Source organism: Abrus precatorius, unplaced genomic scaffold (genome assembly GCF_003935025.1).
Source record: "Abrus precatorius isolate BTA unplaced genomic scaffold, Abrus_2018 Scaffold10, whole genome shotgun sequence".
Taxonomy (NCBI): domain Eukaryota; kingdom Viridiplantae; phylum Streptophyta; class Magnoliopsida; order Fabales; family Fabaceae; genus Abrus; species Abrus precatorius.
In genome coordinates this window covers 5,668,421-5,690,635 of record NW_020874292.1, presented here as the reverse complement: position 1 = coordinate 5,690,635, position 22,215 = coordinate 5,668,421, and the positions used below count along the sequence as shown (strand labels likewise).

Here is a 22,215-nt window from a genome sequence, read left to right as displayed (position 1 = left end):
TAAATATAGTATAATTTAAGCAAAAATTACAAAAAATGATTTTCTTGTATTTTTTTAGCGTTCAACCATATCTTTATATTTTGAGTTAGTCAAATTATTCATTTTTAAGAGAATTGGGATGAATATATAATGTTTACAAATTTAATTAGTTCTATTTACAAACATCATAATTCAAAGTATGATATTGCAATAAGAGTATGATTATTTAAATTTTAGATTTAAAAAATATAGTTGCATGCTATTTGAAAAGAAAAAATAAAAATAAATTGAATAAAGTTTATATGATATTATTTTAGATATCTTTTTCAAACTTTTATCGCTTAAAATTTAACTATAGTCATTAAATTTATCAAATTAGTCATTAGAAAATAAATAAAATATTTAAACTAATTTCGGAAAAAAAAATAAAAGGAAGTGAGTTTGAAAGAATAAGATTAAATTTTACGTAAATTAAAAAAGAAAACTTACATTTGTAACTGTTATAATAATATTTTTAAAAGATATTTATTCAAAAAATATAATTTAAATGACTTATTTTAAATATTTAATATTTAAAAAACTTTAACCTACAAAACTTATTAAGAATTAAATTATAAATATTATAATTTTTAAAATATATTATAACAAATCATCTTTCTAATTTATTTGAGTTATATAATACACTAATTTATATTAGTCATTAGCTATTTATTTATTCAATTTAAAATTTTTATTAAATTTAAATATAACTATAATATATATATATATATATATATTTAATTTATCATTTAAAAAATTGTTTAAATTTAATTATACATGTGCAACACATGAGCCACTAACTAGTAGATTACAAAATCAAAATGATAAATGAGAGAGATATAGAACATGTTAAAAAAATACAAGTAATTTTAATATTACAAAAAAATATATCATTAAATAAAATATAAAAAGTGAATAAAAAAAATAAATTATCAACTTATCAATTAATACTTTTACTCTTATTAATCTATCTTAAAAAAATTTACAAATTGAAAAAGATATATTTTCTGATAATTATTTGGTAAACTTTCTACTATATCTTTTATTAATTCTTCATGTATTGTACTTAAAACTTTTACATGAAAAATAGTAAAAAAATAATTATTAATTCTAACTAATTCTATAAGAACGTAATTATATCCTCTTATTAGGAAAAAAGAAATATATGTCTTAATTTTATTTTGTAACAAAAATTTCATTTTGATTTTTCTTAACTAATATACCGTTTGTATTTGTCTTAATGTTGTCCTAAACGTTCAACTAGTCAGATAAATACTGCTATGTATAACTCAATCTACGTTTGCATGTGTGGCTATATATATAAGAGAGAGAGAGAGAGAGAGAGAGAGAGAGAGAGAGAGAGAGAGAAGAGATCTAGAGAAAAGTGAGAAAAGGAGAGGGAGAGAGGGGATTTATGACGATAGATGGATGGGTTTGAGTATTCAATAGCTTCTCACGTCACATTTTAAATTATTCCCTGAAGAGAGTCGACCAAACTAACTTTCCGGCCAACTCGCAAACTGCACATATATTATGCCATTCTATTCCATCCACATACCTTATAAATAAGGATATATATACGTAACCCAAGCCAACCGTTATGATTATTCCTCACCCACTTTAGTCAACAATATCCTAACAAACCTTTACCCTCACACATGACCCTCCCCTTAAATTATTAGCCAATTAAAATAAACACTTCATAATGTCAAATGGATGAAAAAGAGATCAAACAAAGATAATTATATAAAATTAGTATACAAAATATAAGTGTTGAAAATATTACTATACCCACCTCTTACATTCCAATCCCATTTTTCTTCCTGTTCCCACCATTCACTAATGAACAAACATAATGTCATATATGCACACATTGATCCTAAATATTACTTACCCACTAAATCATCCCCAATTATTCACTAATTACCTCATGATTGTTAAAGCTGGAGGAGGCATCCCCGGCATGGGCATGGGCTCTGGTGTTCAACTCCACTTCAGCCACCATGTCCATGGAGGAAGAGGATGAGTTGGTGGAACCTTGCAATACATTTGGTGCAAAAGGCCAATCACTGCCCGTGGGTAACAAGAAGATACCATTATTAGGAGTTGTGGTAGCAGAACCAATGCAATTAATTGGTGGTTGTTGAGAATGTGGAGTTGATTGAAGCAACTTGATTTGCCTCTTCAAGAACTTGACATAGCTAATGGCTTCATCAAGCATTGAAGCTGTGTCCATTTTGGTGCCACCAGGGACGAGTCTTTGGAGGATGCGAATTTTCTCACTGATTCTCTCTCTCCTGTGTCGTGCAGCTACACTCTGTGGATCATCGCTTATGCGAACGTTTCTCCTCTTTGGCTTTCTTATGCTTGCTGGGTCTATGTCCACTGGCTGCATAGCAGCAATCTTGTACATCATTTCTTTCATGGCTCCTAACTCTTCTTCACCTTCTTCCTCTTCTTCAAAGTGTGTTCCTAGTATGTCACTCAGGAAACCTGAAGAGGGTGCCACCCTGGATGTGGATGAGGATGAGGATGACTGTATGTGAAGAGGGTGGTAGTTGGGCCAAATTGTTGAACCCATCGGAATTTGATGATGGTGATCATGGAAGATGCTGTTATTATGTTCATCCGTTCCCATATTCTCTTGATTATTCCAAGTGCTATGAACATTTGTGAATGTAGTGGTAGTGTTCTGGTTGGTATGATCCATGGTCACAAAATAAGAAATATGGGTGGGGTGTTTCTATTCTAGCTGATGTTATACTTTTGCAATTTATTGATTTTTTTATAGTTAATTGGACTAAAAAGTCTAAGAGAAATAGGAAAGAGAGAATCAATAACTAGGTTCTCTTATCTCGCCGCATAAAAGAGTTATCTAGCCGTGTGGTGAGAAAGGAAGAGCTAACTAGTATGCTAGTTGATTACCTTGGTTGAAGTTATCTCGTCCTCAATATGCACTTTGTCTTTGATGGTTCTTAAGGTAGCTATAGAGGGCCCAAGGAGAAGAAAGAGGGAGAGGACAAGTACTTGGAATGAGTTTTCACTGAAATGAGAGTGGCTGCAAAAAGTACACAGATGATGAATATAAAGAAAAGGTGGTGTTGCATGTTAAAGGGATTGAATATTGCAGTACTTATTCATACAAAATAAAGTATCGAATCAATTCCACATAAAGGGTTAAGGGAAAAAGTTAAAAAGAAATACACGTAGGGGAAGATTATCAGCTGGCTTAGTCTCATTCCAAGACTTCTCTCTCCAATCTGTTCTTTCGTGCACTGAAATCCTAGCTAGGGCTGCTCTCTCCTTTTCAAAATCCATTATGATTTAAGATTACTTTAAAGAATATATTTTCCTTGCCATAATCATATACATTTCCAAATGTTAATTGGATTTGTTTTATTTTTTTCATTTTAAGTAGTATACAAATTCAAAAAAGCAATGTAGTTAGTATAATTGTTTATGCTAAAATTATTTTAAATTTTTTAATTTAATTTGTATTCTTATTTCTCTCTCTATATATATGTGTGTGTGCCCACAAATATTATTTGCACCCGTTTAATTGCAATAAAGTTTTATAATTTTATAAAAAAAAATAGAAAGAAAGTTAATATTGAGAAAAAAAATCGTCATAGTAGACTTTGTTCAAACTGTATAAATGTTGAAATATTCATCGTAAAAAAAATAATTATAACATCATTTTCCCCTGTATCACTTTGATATCACATGTTATATGTGGTTAATATCCAACTTACACTGTTATTCATTATACAGACTACTCTTTCATATAATTTGATAATTGAAAAGAGTCAGTTGGCATCTTCAAAGTCAAAGTTCACACACATTAAAAATAGGAAATTGTGCCATTATTTAATCAAGGAGAAAGGAGGGATGCTTCCTGAACTTAAGTGGAGGAAATATATATATATATATATATATATATATATATATATATATATATATATCATATTGCTTAACACTAAACTGTAACACTGATATTATTTAATAACTTTTATAAATAAAATTAATACGTATTTTATTATATAATTTTATTTTAACAGATAATATATTTTTAAATGTTTAAATTATAACAAATTAATTTGACAGACATAATAATAAAAATAATATAACATGATTCAAAAGTTAGATTACTCAATTTTACATTTTATAAAAGACGAATATTAATAATATACTTTTTATTATTTATTAAAATTTATTAAAAATTATAAAATTATAACAGAAATATTAATTTAGGAGTGAAATTTTTTTAAAAAATTAACCTTAGTCATATATGGTAAAAATAATAAATAATTTAATTTAAAAGTTAAAAGCTAGTCAAAAGTTAAAAATTAAAAGTTAATAAAGTAATTGAATTAAAAGTATTTAGTAAAAATAAATACTAAATAGGACACACGAAATTACTTGGCTATGAATTAAAATTTAATTGGTAACTATATTTTTAAATAGTTTTCAATTTTTATATTTTAATTTATTTCAAATAAATTAGCATCTTAAAAATTAAGATAATAATTTTATTCTCATTTTATATTTTTATAAAATAAATGTATATTTTAATCTTAATAATATTATATTATAAAAATAATATTCGATGTGTTCGATGAAAATAAGAGAGTTAGAGAATGAAAACGAGGGTTAAGAATTTATGAATATAAAAAGGATAAAACAGTAATTTTAATAAGATAATAAAAATAAAAATAAAAATAAATTAGAAGCTAATTAATGTCAATGTTACATGAAATAATATTTTAAGGAAATACAGGTAAGGAAAATAAGTTTTTTGATCAAATAACTTTACTTTGTTTGAATAAAATTTTAAGCTAATCAAAATATGTTAAAAATTAACTTAGTTTACTTTACTTTGTCAAGCGTACTCAATTTTTTATGGGTTCTGTCTTCGTACGTACTGGGTGCTTTGGAGCACATCTTTTTGCATATATAGAATTGGAAGAATAAATTACATGTTTATTATTTACTAATTAAAGATCAATCTCTTATTTTGTTAATCCCAGAAAAGTATGTGAAACATATGTAGTATTTGATTGATATGGAACACAGTGCCCTTTAATTTTACCCAACTCCTTTTTCTGTGTGCCGAACAATTAGGGTAATTTATTGATGTGTAAGAAGATATTTTCAAAGTCATTATTAGTTTGACATCAGCTGCTGCAATATATGTGTCATGTGTGCTCAGTTTTTTTTTTTTTTTGGTAAATAAAAAATGACAAGGAATATTATTTTAAGCCAAGTTTCGCCTTAATTAAAACTCAGTTTTTTTTAAATAATTTTAAAATTACATTCCCACATTAGCCTGATGGATTTTGGAGAATGCCGATTCAAGACATAACACACAAAAAAGGTTTGAAATATCAATATTATTGATGATAACTGTGTGTGACATTAACTTCAATTAATTAAGGTACTCTCGTGTTAGTGAAGCCAACTAACTTTAAAATGCAGAAGCTGATGTTATATTTTCCCAAAGTAGAAGGTTCTCCCCGTCGAAGAGCATTGTCAAATTACATAGGGATAAAATTGAAAAACAACAAACATAATTTAATATCTATGCATAATTAATTCATGTACCTAGAATTTTGATGTCATTGAGTTTAATGGATAGAAATATATTTTAACAGAAAGATTTTAAATCTTTTAGGGTCTATCACTAGATACTAATACCTAACCTTAATCAGCCATATAAATAAAAATAGTACTACCATCCATCATAATCAATATGCTAAGACTTATTTGTTTTATAATTGAAGAAAATAATTCTTCTAGTTTTCAATTAATCTAAATTACATGCTTCACCAAAATTATTATTATTCATTCAACTTTAAACTAAGCATACACGGAGAACACGCAATTGGTACACATGTATTGTTCTACAATGGAGGGGGAAGAGAGAAAGTGAGAACACATTAAAGTTGAAAATAGAAGCAACAATTTAGGCAAAGGAAGAGAGTTACATTGCTATCTTTCTGACGATTGAAGCAGAGTCGGGTTTTACCATTTACAAGTTATATGAAATGAAATACTTAGAAGATAGACTCAGAAGCAGCAAAGTTGATCAAAACCACGTTACATCAGCCTCAGACTGGTGATCATCAGACGGTGGGACAACACACTAGTGTGTGATCATTTCTTTTCCTTTTCCTTTCTTAATTTTCCGGAGTTCTCAAGTACAACACACTACACCTGATCATTACTTTCACTGTATCTGTGTTATAATGCTATGTTGTTCTACGCTTGCGCATGCACAAAAATAATCATTCCGAGCTAGCTAGGGTTCCCGTTCTCCATTTCTCTTGTCTCTTCATATAGCGTTCTATATAGTCAACATTTAATTTTTGTAAGAATGTGAAGAACAGATTAAAAATAAATATCTTAAAAAATAAATACATTTACATATTTTGCTGTTGAATAAAATAGTTGTTCCAAGCAACACTTAACTCTTTCTCCTCATTGCAAAATTCTATTCACTTTAAATATGAGAAAAACTAAATATTATTTTTTGTTTTCGTAATTGTACAAGGCTAACTACAATATATCTAGGGAATTAATGTTATCTTAGAATCATGGGCAACAAAAAGTAAGGAAAATTTTATAATTACAAATAATCAGAAATATTGATTAATTACAAATGCAGAGATTTATCTCTGCATAAAAATGTATTTTTAATATCAAATTAGTTTAACTTTCATTTAAAATGAGGGGCTAAAGATTCAGATTGTCTCTCCTTAATGAAAGAACTAGACGTTAAATAAAAATAAAGAAAATACCAAAAATAAGTTATACAAAATTTGGTTAGATAAATTTTAGTAGACTAAGTGAGTGTGGAAGAATGAGGAGAGATGGGCTAAGGGATGGAGAGAGCAAGTAAGTATGCATGGGAGTGGGGAAGAGTTAGGTATGAAAAGAGAAGAAGGGTTGGAGTGTGAGTGAGAAGAAAAGTTGAGTATGATAAAAGAAAGAGGTTGAAAAGAAGAAGTTGGATACCAGAAAAGAGAGGAAGATTGGACATGAGAAAAGAGAGAGATTGAGGAATGAGGGTTGTAGAAAGGTATAGGACGGAGATGGTGTTAAATTTGTTTAAATAAATTTTGCGTAATTTCTTTTATCTTTTTTTTCTATTTTTATTAAAGTGAACTTAATTTTATTTAAAAATAAATAAAACTGAAGAAGCTAAAAAGAGAATAAGTTTATATTTTCAATGAAGTAAATTTCTCCTAATCAATTTCATATTTTTGGGCAAACTCTTTAATGAATAGCCTCACCTTAAACCAATCCAAATGAAATATCATGAAACCTAAAAATGACAGTAGGTAATGCGTGTATAAAATACTACAGTACCCATTTCCAAGCCATATATTTAAAAGAATTATTCATACTTGTTCTTCTATTTCCATATCTTGGACACCTAAATCCTTACACCCGTATTCATTACTTGTAGTTGTAATTAGTTAACTAAAATGCAATATTTTCTAACATTTTTTTTATAAATATTATGATAAAATGAAAAATTAATAAAAATATATCAAATAATGTGTAGAATTGTAAAAAATAATATAATATGGTATCAAGTTATAATATAATACATATAAAATTAAATTAAGATTATTTATGTAAAATTTTAATTTTAAATGTATTGTATAAAGATGTGAGTAAATAAGCACGAGTAATATTCATACACATTTGCAAGTACCTTCTATTAAGTGGGTATTTAATCAACCCACTGTGAGACCCAATAGATATAGGATTCATTGCTATATGTAATCAAACTGGATTTTATTGTGTATATCCATTTAGATCCAGCTGCCTCTTTATTTTTAGACTTTTCAACAATATCCATATTTCATTATTCTACGCATTCATTTCCTCATTCATTAACTGAACTTAGTTTTTATTGTTTGAAGTTTCTGTGAGGATTCATTATTAAGATTAAATAAAACTCTGGTATTAATTTCATGGAATGGTGTTCACTAAACACAAATTAATCAATACTTGACACTAGACCATTTTATTTTCTTTTCTTAAAGCAATTGACAAACATTAGGATTAATCACGAGGATCCAAGGATTTAAAACCGTGGATACTTAACCTTCAACTCAAACAACTGGGGTTGCTTTTGAAGTAGGATGGGTTTTCTCCAACTTCGGTGAACCAATGTTGCTAGGCGATATAGGTTCCTCAAGTCTACTGACAAAAGGATATCTTTGCACATCCAGTAGTAGTAAGTGTACGTATATACATAAACAGATAGACACAAATATCACAATTTAAATTTTGGGTGAGTTTATTATCTTTTAGATCATTTTCTTCTAAAAGTATTTTTGTATTAGAATTATGGGTATGATTATTTCTAGAATTAATGTCAATTTGTGAGAAAAGCCTCATATTGAATAAGAATGAGTAAGTCAATATATATATAAAACTTGTTCTCATATTCTTTAAGATTTTGGGTTAATGTAATATTCAATTTATTTATTTATGTTCTCACTTTTTCTCACTTAATTTATTGATTGGAATCTTTTTAAACCTTTCACAATTGTAAAATATTCTAACAATATTATTACAGTCAATGTTGTAACGTTAAGATAAACATTAAAGATACATGTAGTGGATTATGTGAAAATACTTGTGTTGAAAGTTGTATTGATAACGTGAAAGTTGAATGGTAGAACCATTAATGACAGTTAATAGCTTACAAGATATAGAGTGCATTGACAATTAAAATATTAACTAAGATCTAGTGTCACCATCAAGTAATCATGGATAAAAACAAACGTTTCCACTTTAAGAAAGAGATTATTGGAGTACAAGTGCAAAAGGGAAATCTAATATTTGATAGGAAAAAGGCAATTTAAGAAAAATAAAAAGTTGAAAATAGCCATGCACTTATATATTGCCTTAATAGACTTCGTTTAACAGATAGATTTAGACATGTTTGTAGTAAGGTTTAGATCAGTTTAACGTAAAAAAAAATGATACAATCATAAATAAATAAATAAAAATGAGCTTGATTTAGATTTATTTAAAAATAATATGAAACTCAAATCATTTTGATTTTATCTTATTCAATTTATAATATGTAAATTATATATAAATAAGAAATTATTTATTAGAAAAGTACATATACTTTTTAAAGTTAATTTTTAATATAATTCATCTCATACTTTCGTCTCTATCAGAATCTTTCACATTTTCTCTCTAAGAAACGATAATTGTGTTTAAGTCTTTAATATACAGTTTTTTGGCAAGGTATGTGAAGGTGATTTCCAAAGAAAGAAGAGATCTGATGTATGAGGAATTGTAAGCACATTTTTCTTGAATGACTTCATGAATAGCTGTCTTATTTGTAGGAATCCTTTTGTCCCCCAATGATTATTTGTTCGATAATTATAATCCTCACTGGCAATATAGGGTGTAATTGGGTTTGAAGAAAAATTGGATCCAAAGTAAATAAAATGATTAGGTTTATGTAGATTTTGGTTTGTAAAGTTTTTAGAACAACCTATACTAAACTAAACCAATTTCATGTTAGTTCAAGTGGAGAGCTCTAAACAGAGGTATGGTTACAATTTTAATATAAATTTTATTTAACTTATTTCTATTTTTAATTTTTAATATTTTAAATCATGTATAATTTTGGCTCTTTTAATTTAATTGTTTATATTTAATTTTCCAATTTAGAAATGGTTCAAATTAAGTCTGTTGTGTGTGTGTGTGTGTCTCATATATTTGTTATATTTATGTTAATTATTAAATATTTAAGGTAAAAAAATTAATTTAAAAAATTATAAAAGCTCAATGTGAAAATTTAACAATAAAAAACTAAAATAACACACAAGTTAAAATATGAAAATTAAAAAGTGCAACGAAACCTTAAAATAGAATTAGTCATCATACTGATATAATTCTTGTTGAGAAAAGTTTCCATTAATATTAACAGAACTCTATAAAACTAAATTTACATTATACTATGTTATTACAGACAAAAGAGAGATTTAAAAATACTTAGATTTATAGGACTCTGTAATGTAAACGCATCAAACTTTGGATCTTTTGGTCAATGATTTTTAAAATTTTTTGGTAATATGATTTTTCTTATCCAGATTTCTTAATCTTCCTATGAGATCTAGTGTTTCTCTTTGATAGGGAAAGAATAAATTATTTTACTAATCTAATTTCTTGAAGACTATAACCACACTTTATGTTTTGTTACCATTATCTTTTAACGAATTTAAAATCCAATATTATTTTATTTTATTTTATTTGTAATTTAAAGAATTCATTGAAATTAAATCACTTATAAATAATATATAACTCACTGTATATTATTAAAAATATAAATTATAAAATTTCTAACAATTGCCATTAATAAATACCTTTCTAATATTTTTTTCTGTTCCTATAATGTCCCATTATGAATATTACATTCAATGTCAGGAACGAAAGACGGAAAACTTAGCCCTTTGTAAAACTAGGATTAAGATATATACAACACCATCTTAAAATTAACAAGATAGGTGTAATATATATATAAGCTTCATGGATTATGTTTGACTTATAATTAAACTAGTTACAAATTTAAAGTTAGTTAAAAATTAAAATTTGAAAACTATTAGATTAAATAAAAAAATTTGATATATAATTTGAATTGAACTAGTTAAAAATGTAAGATATATCATTAAAAGATGTTTAATTTATTGACCTTTGACAATTATACATGATTTTATATAATTAATATTTTTTTGTAGTTAATTTACTTAAAAATGATTATAATGTTAAAAATTTAGGTAATACATTTTAATTTTATTCTTATTTTTAATAAAAAAAACATTATTAAAAAATTTATATTTAAATTTTGATAATTTATATCATTTAAAAAATAAAATTAATGTGATAGAATAAGTATTGGTCCAAGGGTTTTTGAAATTAAAAAAGTAAGAAAGAAATTATAATATCATAGAAAGAATAAAAATGAAAAAAAATTAAGAATTTATAAACTCAAAGCTATTAGTAAAATTAAAAAAAAAATTAACATCAACACTTAGAGTCCTATAAATAGTAATATTAAAAATATATATAGAATTTATTATAGTTTCATATTCTCAAGATAATAAATATTTTTTGAAATAAATTATTACTTTTAATTTTTATTCTCAAATTTAAGAATTAAAATTAATATTTTTAAAAAATATTAAAATAAGATCGTATACCAAATAGGTTTAATTTGATGAAATAAGCTTTTAAGTTAGTCAAGACACTTTTACTAACTCGTAAAGCTCCTCTTGCTTTTTTTTTATCACACTTAACTAGAAACTTATCCTTAAATTAATCCCATGCATTTTCTGTCAATTTTGTGTGCAGTGTTTTGATCAAATGGAAATTGTTATGCCATTGATGACATGATTAATTAATGCATGTACTGTCCATGTGAATGTACATGCACTGTTTCTTCTCCTTTTGGTATGTTGAGTTGAATTTTATACACAAGAACCATTCTTTAATCATGTTTGGGATGAGGGAAGAGGGTCTTGTATTTTTTTGAGGGATAGTGAACTAAATAGTAAATACCAATTTGATCTTCCATTAACGAACTCTTGCGAAATGTTGTATGGAAAACTAAAAAGTAACAATCACATTGGACCTACCACACTGGTCAAAACAATTTGATTGATTCCATTCATACACAACTAGAAAAAATTAGACGATAGCTTAGCTTTATTAGATACTTCTAGGGGGAGAAAAAGAATATTGAACCCAAGTCTATGGTTGTGAAACTGAAAGTAATTTAACTGTAAATGTTTAAAGATGACTATTTAAAAGCTTTGCTTTGAGCTAGTGTGCTTTTTGCCAGCTTGTTGCCATTTAGTTTTCGCTTCAATTTCTATCATTTAAAAAAAAAAGAAATTTCTCAAAAATAGAATACATGTAAGTCTAATTTGAGTAAACTTGCATGTAAGTTTTTATAAGAGAAAATAATATAATATAAAAATAATAAAACTTCTTGCATAAGTTTAAAACATCTTAATTCCTTAAATTTTAAACAAATTAAATTAAAATAACTTGTGAAAATTATAAGTTAATTTTAACCAGTGAAAAGAGTTGATTCATACTGTTACTTAATTTTTTTATGAAAGCTCAATCGTACTGGTAAAAGAAAAGGAACATATTTGGTTGAGCTCCAGGGAAGAAGCAAAGAGAAAGTAGATAGGGGTTTTGTATGCATGTGAATAAAATGGGTGGGAGATATTGGTATATATGGAAGAACATCTTTAAGAGAAGGGTTGGGTGAGATCTGACACCAACCCATGCATTCATTCACTTTCCCACCACCATACTAAAGAAAGTTAAAGGGTGTCATTGAATTCAACTCCATGCCTTCAAAAAGAGTGAGGACTATAGTGACTTGCTTTAGAGTGAGGAATTTCAGACTTCAATTTCCGGAAAAAGTGAAGGAAAAGTGCTTCTATTCTTGTTGGGTCCTGTAATGGCCTTTGGAAAGCTCTTCCTTGGAATTGCATCCTAACTACTTTTCTTCTGGTTTCGGGTATTTTAGATTATTTGGAATTTTATCGTTTCTTAACTCTTGTTTAGTTTAGATGGCATTCAAGAGGAAAACAAATCATTATTAGTTGTATGTGAATGTGATGTGTGGCTGTGCTACCTTGTTCGATACAAAATGTTTATCATTAGTAAAGGATATTTCAAAATCTTTTATATTTGGGATGTACTTTTGGAACCTGTCAATGTAGAAAATATTATAAAAAATAATTATATATAATATTATATATGATGGTAAGTTTTAGTCATTTAAATAATAAACCTGTTATAAATATTACATCTTTGACTCGGTTGAGTATCCGTAGTTTTCCTAGGAGAATAATTAATGTTTTTAAAATACAAGTTAAAAAATGTAAAATATTTTTCTATTATAATATTATCAATATAAATTTTATTGATATTTTAATTAAAAAATGTCACTGATTTTTTTATTACAAAAGATTTTTGTTGTCATTTTATTCTTATATAAAGAGTAGTTGGTATTTAAATTTTTTAAAAGATTAAATGTATCATGAAATTAAATTCTTAAATATTCTTTTTTAATATTTTCAAGGAATATTTTGAGAATTTAAATTTTCAAAAGACTAATTTACAGAGAAGTTAAATCTTTAAAAAATAATTTAATGATAAAATCTGTATAAGACTAATGCAATAGTGATTTAAATATGTTTGAAAGACTAATTTAATCATCTAAATATTTAAGGATCTACTTGCTAACATTTTTATCTTTTAAAAATTAATTTAATTTTTAAGCAAAAATCAAGTTATTCTAAAAATCATTTTTGTTAAAATTATTTTGTTTAATAATATTTTATAAATATTAAGTTTATTAATCAAACTAGTAAATTTAAAATTTTTATTGAGTTGATCAAATCTAAAAACAATTATACAAAATAAAAGTAATTAAAACTTCATTAAATAATTTTATTTTAACATATAATATATTTTTAAATATAAATAAACATTAATCATAAAATAACATATTTAGAAACATTAGATTTATCTCAAACTTAATACGTAAACTTAACCAATTATTTATATGCTATTTAATTATTAAATTGATAAAAATTATTAAGTAAAGTAATTTTATAAAATGTATTCTTAAAATACATTTTTAATCACCCTTTTCGTTACATAGCAATAGATTAATGATTTTATTATAATGGTCAGTTAATGTAAAAGTATTTTGCATTACCATCCAGTTATATCATATCTTTCTATATATTAAAAAGTTTGGCTGTCACGTTAACTTCTTTAAAACTCAGTTTTTTTAACGACGTAATGACATGAATGAGTCATGTATAACTTAAATTAACAAGGTATCAAAATTATGAATAACTTAATGAGTTTGTTTCAATGTTTCGATGGGAGAAGGAGTGTAAACTTTTTTATTTAATTTGAATGTTTAATAGTAAAAAAGAACGATATAGATGTTTAATTATATAAATGATATTAATATATTTAAAAAATTAAATATTTTTTAAATTAATATTTTTATTTTTATAATTTTAAAAAAAAATTCTCATTTTAAAAATTAATATTAAAAAAATAGAATTAGAATTTTGAAAGACCACAAGAGAGTGATAAAAAAAATTCTTATAGAAAATAAGTAGAAAAACTAAAATTAGAAAAGGTTTAGCTTTTCTTCTCTTAATTAATTAACTTCTAAATAATGGTTAAACTTCATTAATTCTTCTTTTTTTTTTAAACATAAAATTCAAACATAATTTAAAAAATTTAATTCAAATTATTATGAAAACTTTGCACGCATATTTAAATATTTTTAAAGTGATAATTAAAATTAATTTTTTAAGACATTGAAATTAATTTTGTTTTCATAAAAACTGTTATAGAGACGCAATCAAGAATGTTCAATATACTTGTGATAATTTATAAGTAGATCTGCAGCACCATAACAGACCAGGAAAAAAAAAACACTAGACCTGCATCCAATGTGGCCAGCATATATAATTTGGTCTATAATAAGTAATATTCTTGTATGAATGTGTTATGTTATTGTAGCAAGCCAATAAAATATTTATCCCTAATCGGCAATAAATATATTAATTAGGATTAATAAAATTATTTAGTGTCAAACTCCTGATATATATATATATATATATATATATATTATGTTGAATGTACGTGAGACCAACGTAACTTTATCCATCTATTAGTGTGTGTATTCGTATGTGAAGAAGAGTCAAATCAAATTCTTTTAAATACATGACTACATTTAACACATATTAAAAATAAACCTACCATTCAGTCATATTATTTTCTATGAAAACAAAATAAGAAAAATTCTAAAGACATTACCTAAACCTAAGTAAAAAGATTTTAATATTTGGGGATTTTTTTTGACAAATTTAAAGATAATTTAGAGAGGCAAAAAAAAATTCAAATCAGACAAAAAAAAAAGTGTAAGAGAAGATCAATACACACTTACAACTCCACCAAAAGACAACAAAATCAATTTAAAAAATATATGATTCATGAATTAATCAGAAATACTTTTTGTTAATTAATTTTTGAGTCAAAGAGAACCTTTAACTCCTATGTTGAATAAAAATTTCATGGATCTAGTTGACATATTTAAATAAATTGATTATAACAAGAAAATCATTAAAAAAAATAGCAAAAATAGAAAATTTTGCCCAAAAATTTTTAACAAAATGTAAATGAGTGTGTAAAGGAATTTTGTGGATGACTTTATTTGTTATGTGTTATTACTGTGATATTATGATGAATATGTGTGATTGAATGTGTGGGAATTTTTTAAACATTTTTTAAAATATTTTTACAAAAATTAAGCATTTTTTATTTTAAAATATTAGTTGTTTATGTAAATATCCTCCTAGATGCATGGTGAGACTTCTAATCCTTTATTTAACCTTTATACATATAAATACATTAACTTTAGTAAAAAAAATATAATTATGATTAAATTTTGATAGAGCATAAAAAAAATTTAAATTTTTAAAAAATATATTTTTTTAGACAGTTAACACATAATTTTATTATTCTAAATTTGTTTGATTTATTATAAATTTAAATAATATTTTAAAATATTTAAATGATTCTAGCGTAAACATTTAGCCGTATATACAATATACTTACTTAACTTGCCCTGTCTGCGATGCTATTGCTATTAACATAGTTGAAATGAATTGAGAAAAATAATTAATACTTTATTGGCTTAATTATGTTTTTATTTTTTATAAATATAGATATTTTTGTAATTAATTTCTATAAATATTTTTGTTTGGAAGTGGTCCTTCTAAAGTTGGTAATTTAGGAATTGATTCTTGGCGTTAACTCCTTCTCTATTAAGTGTTAAAAACTAGACGTGGCGCCATGCGGTCTAATCACTTTTTACATGACATGCCATGTCATTTATTTTTTATTTTTTTAAATTAATTTTTGCAAAAACCCTTCATTATATTTTCTATATTTGCAAACAATTTCAATTTTTTATTCTCTCATCTTTCTCCTTCTCCCCCCTTCTTGGAGCCACTCCTCTACAACCCATTCCCTTCTTCTTCCTCACACCTACACCTCCACTTTCACCTCCTCTCCTTTCTCCCACCCACACCCACACCCACACCCACACCCACACCCACAGGCCCAATCTCTTCCCTTCCTCCTCTTAACCCCATCAAACTTATCACTAATTTGTTGCCGGTGTGAAGAAGAAGAAATGAATGAGGAAGAATAAGAGTTTTTATGCAATTATATAAAATAGGTTTAAAGATTTATTTGTAAATTTTAATTTTAAATAAAAAATAATAAATGACGTAAAATACCATGTAAACTGTGACTAGGCTTCAAGATGGCCACGTGGACTGCTGAACTGGCTCTATGTCAGCCAGCTCAGTACTTAATAGAGGAGAGGTTAACAACAATGACTAATTCCTAAATTATTAACTTTAGAAGAATTACTTCCTAACAAAAATATTTGTACATACTAATAATAAAAAGACTTATATTTATAGGGAGAAAAAACATATTAAGCCTACTTTATTTAGATAAAGGATGAAATAAAAAATAAAAATTGAATTGAAACATATATTATTTAAATGTACCGCTGAGATATAGGCAAATATAATTATAATAAATATTAAGAAAACAATTTATCAATAAAAAGAAGAATTTTTTTATTTATTTAGGCGAATAAATAATAAGTGTATTAAATAATTATAAAAATTAAATTATTTTAAAAATAATATTTTTCATTATATATTAATTAACCCAATGAGAAACTTTTTTTTAGTAGGTTGCACGTGCCCCATCTCTCCAAAACATCCAAAGTAGGTGTGGCTCCCTTTTCTTTTCTCTTCCGTGGTCCAAACAAAATCTAAGAGTTAGTTAGTACTTTTATATGTGTGATTAATTTAATTTTAATAAAATTAATTTTAAATCTTTATATGTAATTATATTATGTTTTAAATTTTTTTAATTATATTTTATTACATTGAAATATGTGTTATCATAGGAAAAAAATGATTATGTATGATAGTCAAACGGATACTAATTAAGTTATCAATTTAAAATTTTAAGTACTATCTATTATGAAAAATATAATTCATCAAAAGTAAACTCAGGAACCAAATTATAAGTATGACTTAAAAAAATGCATATAATTTATATTTTTATGATTTTCATTTTATTAATATGTTTTCCTTTATAATTGCAAAACATTATTATTTATTTCATATTTCTTATTTTCACAATGTTGTAAATGAAATGAAAAAAGATAGTTAAGGTTTTATTGTTTCTAAATTTTTTCATAGATTTTCATAAACATAAAATAAAAAAAAAAATTTGATGTTTTTGTAAGTATTAATACAATAAAATAAAAATATTACATTTTTATAATTATTACTGAAAGAATATCACCTGAAATAAAAACACTAAACAAAACCAAACACAAATTGTATGTTTTCTCATTTTATTAGTTTGCTTTGTTTTTCTACACTATTAGAAATAAAATAATGTAAATATAATGTTAATTTCAATTCTAAGAAAAGGAAAATGAATATTCCAGTGTACAATTTAGGAGCAGAAGATATATGTGAAACATAAATTCAATTTTTTTTAGGAAGGTTTATTCATACGGAACAATCTCAATAAGCATAACAGTACTAATGTTCCTAATTATTTTTCCCTCCTAATTCATAATTTCAGTTGATTTATTCTCATGACACTTAAAATGCTACATTAACACACTTTTTTTAAAATATATTCTTCAAATAAACCAATGATATAAAGTGTGTTGAAGGAGTGTTATTAGCACTTCCCAATCACTCATTTCTGAAACTCAAGGACGGTCAAATAAGGATCAATGTAGAGGGCACGGAAACGAGAAAAACCAGCAGAAATGCCGATTTGTCTGAATTGCTCTTCAGTTCTGTGCTTCCCCTTCGTTCTATACATTGTCATTACGAATATGTCACCCCCAAGCAATGCTCTCGTTCTGCGACTCTCGTCCGTCAGCTCCGGCGCCACCGGTTCGCATATAATCAATTTTCCGTCCATCGGAAGTGCCTTGTGGCAGTTCTCCATAGCCAGCTTGCTTTCCGCATCCGTCCATGATAAGAACACCCACTGCAAGTTCAAACATTATCAATTTTGATCATTGGATTGGAGAACGTTGGAGTAGGGTTTATAGACATTGAAATAGAGAAGCGGCACCTTGATGAAGACAGCATCCCCAGGGGGGACATATTCCAAAGCGTCACCGCCAACATGGGTTATACCTAGATACGTATAATGTTGAAGATGTATTTACTTTGGATCTTAGAAAAGTAAAAGCTACGCTAAAAAGGATTGATTGGGAGAGAGAAAGGCACCTGGAATGGGGGCTGCGCGGGCCACCATGTCGGGAAGATCGAAGTTGATACCTTTGCGGATGTTGGGGAAGCTGTCCATAATCATGCGAAGAGAAACACCCGTGTTGCCACCAACATCAACGAGTGTCTCTACGCCTTCGAAGCCATCGTAGACTTGAAGAATTTCCCTCATCAATGGCCCAGCCATCCCAGCCATTGCCTTGTAAAGCAAACCCACTACATCTCCTCGCTTCGTGTAGTACCCTATCGCTCCCTCTCCGTTTGCCTTCACGAATGGTTCCGTCGTTGGATCCACCACTGCCTCCCCCACCAACGGCCATGCTCGCATCAGCGCATCCTGTGCAAACACAACACAATCACTTCCCCCTTCAATCTAATTTTTTTTACTATTTAAGACATACTTAGAATTAGTCATTTCAATTTTTTTAAGATCTAATCTGTAATAAATTAGATAAATCAAAATTAATATTAGTGATTTATATTTTTAAAATTTTATGACAATTAATTATTTGTATTATAATAAATATAAGAAATAATTAAAATTTTATAAAAAAAAAAAACAATTGTAGTAAAATAATAATAAATATCTTTAAAAAAAATTTCTAACAAAAGGAAAGCTTCTTTTTTGAAAAGCGGTCCCAGATAAAAGACAATGGAAGAGGTAACGTGCAATAGATATGTTGTACATAACATAATTATTGACACCACATGTTTTTTAATATGCTGTTTGAAGTGTGTTTTGTCAGTAGATGTGACAGTATGCATCGAAAAATCAGAGTCAAGATCATATATAATAGGATTAATATCTCATATAAAATAATCATTAAATTTATCTAAATATATATAACTAATTTTATCTATTACATCTTGAGCTGATTTTAAAATTGGATATCTTTATTTTATGAAAAAATTATTCTAACAATTTTTTTAAAAAAATTTACGATAAAAATGTTTTACAAATAATGATATTTTATTTTATAATTTATTTTAATTAAATTTAAAATCAAATTATACAACCACTGTTAACAATAGATCTTCTGTTGTATTTTTTTTTATTAAATTTTCAATACCGATTTAGTTTATTTAAGATTAAAAAAAATCGTGGATATATATTAGCTACTATTTATAAATTGTCCTTAACTATGAAAATCTGATGATAGTTTTTACTATTATTAGTTTCAAGATTTTTTCTATTATAAATATTTTTTTGAAAAATTAATAAAAAATTATAAACAAATTTATTATAAATTTGAAATAAGACCGAATAGTAATAATTTTTATATAATTAAAAATATTTTAATTTCATTTTCAATTTATGAAAACTTAATAATTTTAAATTATAAAAAAGTTATTAAGTTTAAATAGAAGTTGATCCGTAACAAACAGTTTAGTATCATTTAACTAAGTTTTCAAGTTTAAGTTCTTATGTATATAAAAAAAATTTAATAATAGACTCACTTACCATATTTAAGTGCGTGATTGTGTTGAATTTTAATTAAGCCTAAAATTACATATTTATATATAAATATAATGATTTATCGATACAATAATATAAGTATTAAACTTGGACATTTATCTTATCTAAAGATAGATTAATTAGATTATTATTTAAATATTGTTATCAAATAAATTAATTTTATAAAATTTATAATAAAAAAAATTGTAATATTTTATTTTAAACAATAATATATCTTTAAAATATAAATAAATATTAAATTTAAATAATTTATGTATAAATATTTAAATTATATAAAATTTGTTATACATAATTAAAAAATTAATGTTTAAAATAATTGAACAGTTGAATCAGTTAAACTTAATTTTATAAAAAATTATTAAATTATGAGTGTTTTAATTTCACAATTTATCCATATCAGGAGCGCATAATGTGCTTGACACATCAATGTTACCGGGTGATAATGGACCGAACATGAATATAAGCACGAGTACAAGTAGATGTATATGTATTCAACATTCACATTGCTGAATTATGATAAGAAACGCGAAAAATTGCGATGAAAAGTAAAAAAATAACCTGATGGTGCTGGAGCATGTAATAAGCATAGGATAGGCCCTGTTCATCGTCAACGAGGGTCTTTCCGATTTCGGAGAGAGAGTATTTCCTTTGGCCACTGCTGCACAAGTGCTCGTCAAATATGTCGTAGCTTGTGAGCAAGCGGAGGATGCGTTGGAGGTTCTCCGCGTCGGCGCCGCCGTGGGGACGAATGATTGAGAGAATTTGGGAGGCGGAGAGAGGAGTATTGGAACCGTCTTGCCACATGGCCTCGGGGACTTTGAGGTGTAAGATAGCGTTTAGGGACATTGGAACACTCATCATGTGAGCTAGTTCCAAAATCGCAAGCCTTGCTTTGCTTTCAGACCTTGTTGTTGTATTGTTTGTCACTTCCTTCTTCATTTCCACTATTTGCTGCACTTCTCCCATTCCGTGTTGTTTTCTGTTTCTCTTTCTCTCTGAAGTGAAGGGTTCTTTTGTGTTACCCCTTAACTGCTTGCAGATGAGAGGAGGCGACGCAAGTTTATATAGGCACTATCATCTATCTATCATGAATAAAGGAAAGCAAAATAATAACGGTAACGGCCGGGACGGTGAACTGTAGAAGAATAAGAGAAAATTCAACGATTTTAATATACTTAAAATAATTATTATTAATATTATACTAAATATGTATAATAAATAATTAAAATTAAGTTTAATTTTAAAATGACATAAATATTTTTTAATTTTTAAAATATTAAAACAGTTATACTTATCAATTTAAAAAACGTAAAACATAACCTTTTAAAATCATGAACATAATAATAGATATTAATAGTAATTTGTGGCTCTAAAATAATTTTTGATTAAAAATTTATATAATTATGTTTTCTCAACACATCACATTATAAATTTCAATTAAAAATATTATTTATTAATCAATATCCTTAAGTATTATTCAGCAAAATTCGTAAAATAATAATAAATTTTCAATCTTCTTAAGTTGTAAAATAATATAAAATAATGTATTAAAAATTTAAAACATAAAGTGAATTATTATTTTAACTCACTAAAATTTAAAAGTAAACCACCACTACATGCGTGTAGATTTATTCAATTGGATGAAACCTTCTAAAGTTAATTGATATCAAAATATTTGACTTTATTTAAAAGTTTGAAAAAGTTTGAAAGAAAAGAAAAAGAAAGAAGTTGAAAGAAAAAGATGGAAAAGAAAAAAAAGTTAAACCTTTACTTTATTTAAATGTTTAATATTAAAAAAAAGTAATAAAAAATTAATTATATAAATAATATTATTGTCTTTTATATTTTTTATTTATATTTTTTATAAAAAACATAAATAATATAATAATATGTTTATAAAAAAATATGAATAAAAAATATGGCTTAAAAATTTGAATATTTATTCTTTTTTATAAATAATAAAAAAGAAAAGATCTGTTTTTACATATTTCAATAGTGGGCAATATTCCACCACGTGATACTGTGAAAAAAGTTCAATTGATATACAAATCTTCAAAAAGTAGAAAGAAAAAAAAAACAATTTTAGCCACACCGTGTGTGATCCTCGAGATGCGCGTGCATTAAACTGAATTTTAAGGCAATTTCATACTTATTTAAGCCATATTTTATGCAAGAAAACTCAATGATTTTTTTACCTGTTAAAGAATGGGGTTCAAGTAGAGTGTAATGAGGCGATAATAGAAGCAATTATTCTCTTTTCTAATTTTTTACTTAAATTAATAT

At 26.0% G+C, this 22,215-nt stretch overlaps 2 protein-coding genes across 2 annotated transcripts; both read right to left on the bottom strand.

Moving 5' to 3' along the window:
* Positions 1-1,930: 1,930 nt before the first annotated feature.
* LOC113853298 (transcription factor HEC3-like) lies at positions 1,931-2,728 on the bottom strand. Its single transcript, XM_027483864.1, has one exon. It carries the CDS (start codon positions 2,726-2,728, stop codon positions 1,931-1,933), a length of 798 nt encoding a protein of 265 aa, XP_027339665.1.
* A 15,182-nt stretch (positions 2,729-17,910) lies between these two features.
* Positions 17,911-20,913, bottom strand: LOC113852794 (caffeic acid 3-O-methyltransferase-like). The gene is made up of 4 exons (XM_027483165.1): positions 20,491-20,913; positions 18,456-18,792; positions 18,298-18,362; positions 17,911-18,210 (listed from the first exon to the last, which is right to left on the bottom strand). The coding sequence occupies exons 1-4, from the start codon at positions 20,896-20,898 to the stop codon at positions 17,911-17,913; spliced, it is 1,110 nt and encodes a 369-aa protein (XP_027338966.1). The 5' UTR covers positions 20,899-20,913.
* Positions 20,914-22,215: the final 1,302 nt, after the last annotated feature.